The following is a 4,336-nucleotide window of genomic DNA, read 5'->3' as shown; positions in this document are numbered from 1 at the left end:
GGAAGTGGGTTGCACAATGCAAGTAGGTTTCTATGTAGCTCTGGCAGGAGATCACAGATCTCGGGCGGGGGGCTGTTTGATTTCTATGTTTCACAGATAACACGGTCAAGGAGCATTTCGTAAATCAATTGGTGTTGGTGAATATTTAACCCCCCAGCTAACTCCTGCTTTCTCTCATCCTCCTCCCTTCAGTCTTTCCTCACTTTTAATCTCAATATAAACTGGACTCAACGTGACATCAAATCCACACAGCTGGAAGCATCTCACAGCATTGTAATTATACTGAGCATGAAAGGCAGAATAAACTTCCTAGCTTAAGGAAAATACAACATACATGAAGACTGCTTGCACGGAATAGAATGTTTTTCCAGGAAAAGACCAATCCAAAAAGACCCATTCACTTTTAACAAGCTGAAAAAAAGGATTTTTACAGCTGGTCACTGGCCATAAAGATACAGTCCAAGGGAGAACAAGAATATGACTTCAGTTGGGGTGCAGATGATGGGCTACTTCATGGCAGTCCTGGGTTTGATTGGCACAATTATTGCTACACTACTACCTGACTGGAAGGTTAGTTCATATGTCGGTGCCAGTATAGTGACTGCTGTTGGCTTTAGTAAAGGTCTGTGGATGGAATGTGCTATTTTTAGCACAGGTATCACCCAATGTGACATATATAATTCTATGCTTGGACTGCCGCAAGAAACTCAGGCTGCCCAGGCCCTCATGATCACATCATGTGTACTATCTTCACTTGCCACTTTGTTCACGGTTTTTGGCATGAAATGTACTATTTTTAACCAAGACAATCCTGGTAAAGATAAACTGGCAGTAACTGGTGGAGCTGTCTTCATTCTGGGTGGCATTATTTGCCTGGTGCCCATATGCTGGAATTTGCACTCTATCCTTCAAGACTTCTACAACCCGTTGCTTCCCGATGCCCAGAGGTATGAGCTTGGATCTGCCCTCTATCTTGGCATTGCCTCTTCAATATTTTCTGTACTGGGTGGTTCAATTCTCTGTGCCTCTTGTCCACCCAAGGAGCCTGGCCAAAATTTTTACAGTAGATATCAGAGCAGAGCTCTGATGGCAGATAAAGGACAAAAAGCTGCTAGCATGGCGCAGACTTCTAAGAAAGAGACAAGTGGGTATAGTCTCACCGGTTATGTATAAATGAATAAAATATGATGAACAATAGTGCTCTACTTTGGTATGTTAAATATTTTAATGTATTCTGCTACATAGACTATTCATGAGGATAAAAAAATTAATGTATTGGTAACATAGAGATGCAAATTATACATCAGTGCAATCTTAGACTGTGTCTATTGGAAAGTGACCTATGTGTTGTATTGGACATGGATCAACTGCTATGTAGTGATATCTTTTCTGTATGGCTAAAAAATATTAGCTATTATTGAACATATTATTCCATTACATAATGAGATTTTTTTGTCAAAAATAATAAGACAGAACAAAAAATATCCTTAAAAAAATCTCTTTCTTTTTTTATTTTGTGTTTACCAGTTTAATACAAAAACTCAAAATGCTGATTTTTCGAAATATATGTTTAAGAAATCAAAGTCATTTGCAAAACTGTTTCTAATATATATTGTGGTGTGTATAGAGCAAACAATGATGATAACACTTCCTAAAGCGCAATATAACAGAAATAAAGGATAGAATATCAAATCAATATGTCTGTAAAATATTTCTAATAATGGGTAAATGTCAATGTCATTTGGTTAAATGCTTTGAACTCTTCTATGTTGTAATATGATTTGATATTAAAAGCAGGATGTCCTCTATACGATTTATTTTTTACTTGTTAAAGCCCTTCCTTGCTATACATTATAACGTTTTTCAGATTTAGATTTTAAAGGGGTACTCCACCCCTAGACATCTTATCCCCTACCCTTTGAATCGGGGATAAGATGTCTAGGGCGGAGTACCCCTTTAAGTTATGCATATGTTTGTTGAACCAATGTTTTTTTAAGCATGTTATCATGTGAGTGTTTTATATTTAATAGCCAATATGTGGCAGTATAATAATGGTAATTAAAAGGGATGTTAAATATGATTCTTAAATTTTTTTTTTGAGGAACACAATACAGATAAAGTTGTACTAATTATGTCAATAAATGTAAAAAAAAAAAATCTATTTCATACCTAAACTGTGTCCCTTGATATAGTGTTTTGTTTTTTGCATAATTTAAGTTTTTTTTTATATGTTTTCTTATGTTGGGTATAAATATCTAAAACTAGCTGAGTACCCGGCGTTGCCCGGTTTTTCCTTCCTAATCCTTGATGGGGAGGAAAATAAACAAAGGAGGAAGCTTTTGACTTCATATATTGTTGTCATATCCCAACCCCCTATCCTGTCCTCATATCCCAACCCCCTATCCTGTCCTCCTATCCCGACCTCCTATCCCGTCCTCATATTCCGTCCTCATATCTCGTCCTCAAATCCCGACCTCCTATCTCGACCTCCTATCCCGACCCGTAATATGTGTACGAGGTATTGCAATATCTCCAGCTGTACGGAAGTTATGTGGAAACATACATTTCCCATTGATTTGCATGGGACTTTAAACAAAAACCCTGACCCTCACAAATGGGGATAGTTAATGGTTAAATTAACTATCCTATATTTTAAGTGGACATATAAGTAACATGTGACCAAGTATTATCAAAATATCTCCAGCCATTTGGAAGTTATGCAGTAACATTTATTTCCCATTGACTTGTATGGGACTTTAAACATAAACCCCACCCCTGGCAAATGGGGATGAGTAAGGGTTAAATTACCTATCCTATGTTTGTTGATGACATATAAGTAACATGTGTGCCAAGTTTCATGTTAATATCTTTAGCCGTTTGGACGTGATTCTGGAACATACACACATACATACACACACACACACACACATTGAGTTTTATATATATATATAGAATTCATACATGTATATTGTTCTACACCTTGTTATTCTGAACATAAAAATAGCAGATTAAACAAATTCAAAAGAGATAAATCTAGGGAATAAATTCTAAATACATGGCCCATACACATGCAGCTGTTTGCTTTCACTCATGTTAAAAAAGTATATCATGTGGCATATTTTGTTTTGCACACATTTGTTCTAAAAGGTGTGCTTTCATATTCACAGAATAAAACTCCCATTCTTGTTTTTTAACCCCCTAGTTGCCATGGGGAATAGTGACTGCAGCATCTAGCCAGATAGAAGGATGCCACTTCTTGCCACCCCCTTACCCGAAACAAAATCGCAGTATGCTGCTGGGTTGTCATGGCAGCCAGGGGTCAAAGTAAAGGAACCCAGGCCTGCAATTGAAAGACACTAAACTACAATACATTAGTATAGCAGTGGACTGTACAAGTGATCAAGACATTGCATGTTTAAATCCAGGGCCACTGAAAGTATAAGGGAAACAAAAGTTAAAATAAAAAAATTCAGTTGAGCCCCCTTTTCCCAGTTATCATAAATACAACGTATTGGGGAATTATTGTAGTTTAGAGGCAAATTTTCACAGCCTTATAGTGTGGGGGTACAGAAAGTGGCCTAATAAAGTGTGGGACTCATTATGGTGGCCTTATTAAAGTGCCGTGGCTCAGTATTTGGGCCTTATTATAGTATGGGGTGCAGTATAAGGGGTATATTGTAATGTGGAGGCACAGTATGGGGGCTTTCTTATAGTATGGGAGCCTTATTGCAGTGTGAGGGAACAGTATGGAGGCAAAATAAAGTGTGAAGCACAGTATGGGGGACCTTCTTATTGTGTGGTGGAAAAGTAGAGTGGCATAATAAAGTGTGGATGCACAGTATAAAGGCCAAATAATAGTGTGGGGGAATAGTATAGTGGCCTTATTGTGTCATAAGGAAAATAATGTGTGTGGACACCGCAGGGGGCTTATTAAAGTGTGAGGCACAGTATAGGGGCCTTATTATAGTGTGAGGGTACGGTATGGGTATATAATAAATTATGAAGGCATAGAAGTTGTGGTGGGCTAATATGGTGTGTAATAGTGTTAGTGTTGGGGTGCAGGAAACAGACAGACAATCACTCATGACGCCAGGGTAGTGTTAACCACTATGCTCCAAGGTAAATCAGTTCTCCTGGGTGCTGGGAAAAAAAGACACCAGATGCATGGTTATGGAATCCCACTGAGGAGTTTACTGAGAAAAATTACAGGCAGATGTTATAACCATAGCAATACAATCTTTCCACAGCAGGGTAGGACATAGCTGCAGAGGTAGTCAGTAGTGAAATGGCTGGGCACACTGGGACTTGTAGTATGCTCCACTTTTATGTAACCTGA

General features: G+C 38.1%; 1 protein-coding gene across 1 annotated transcript; it reads left to right on the top strand.

Annotated features, from left to right (window-relative positions):
• The first annotated feature begins 293 nt into the window (after positions 1-293).
• Positions 294-2,087, top strand: CLDN2 (claudin 2). Its single transcript, XM_056539308.1, has one exon. The coding sequence runs from the start codon at positions 478-480 to the stop codon at positions 1,171-1,173; it is 696 nt and encodes a 231-aa protein (XP_056395283.1). The 5' UTR covers positions 294-477; the 3' UTR covers positions 1,174-2,087.
• Positions 2,088-4,336: the final 2,249 nt, after the last annotated feature.

This window comes from Hyla sarda, chromosome 9 (assembly GCF_029499605.1).
Source record: "Hyla sarda isolate aHylSar1 chromosome 9, aHylSar1.hap1, whole genome shotgun sequence".
Lineage (NCBI taxonomy): Eukaryota > Metazoa > Chordata > Amphibia > Anura > Hylidae > Hyla > Hyla sarda.
Note: the sequence above shows the minus strand (reverse complement) of the source record. Positions and strands in the feature narration are given on the sequence as shown.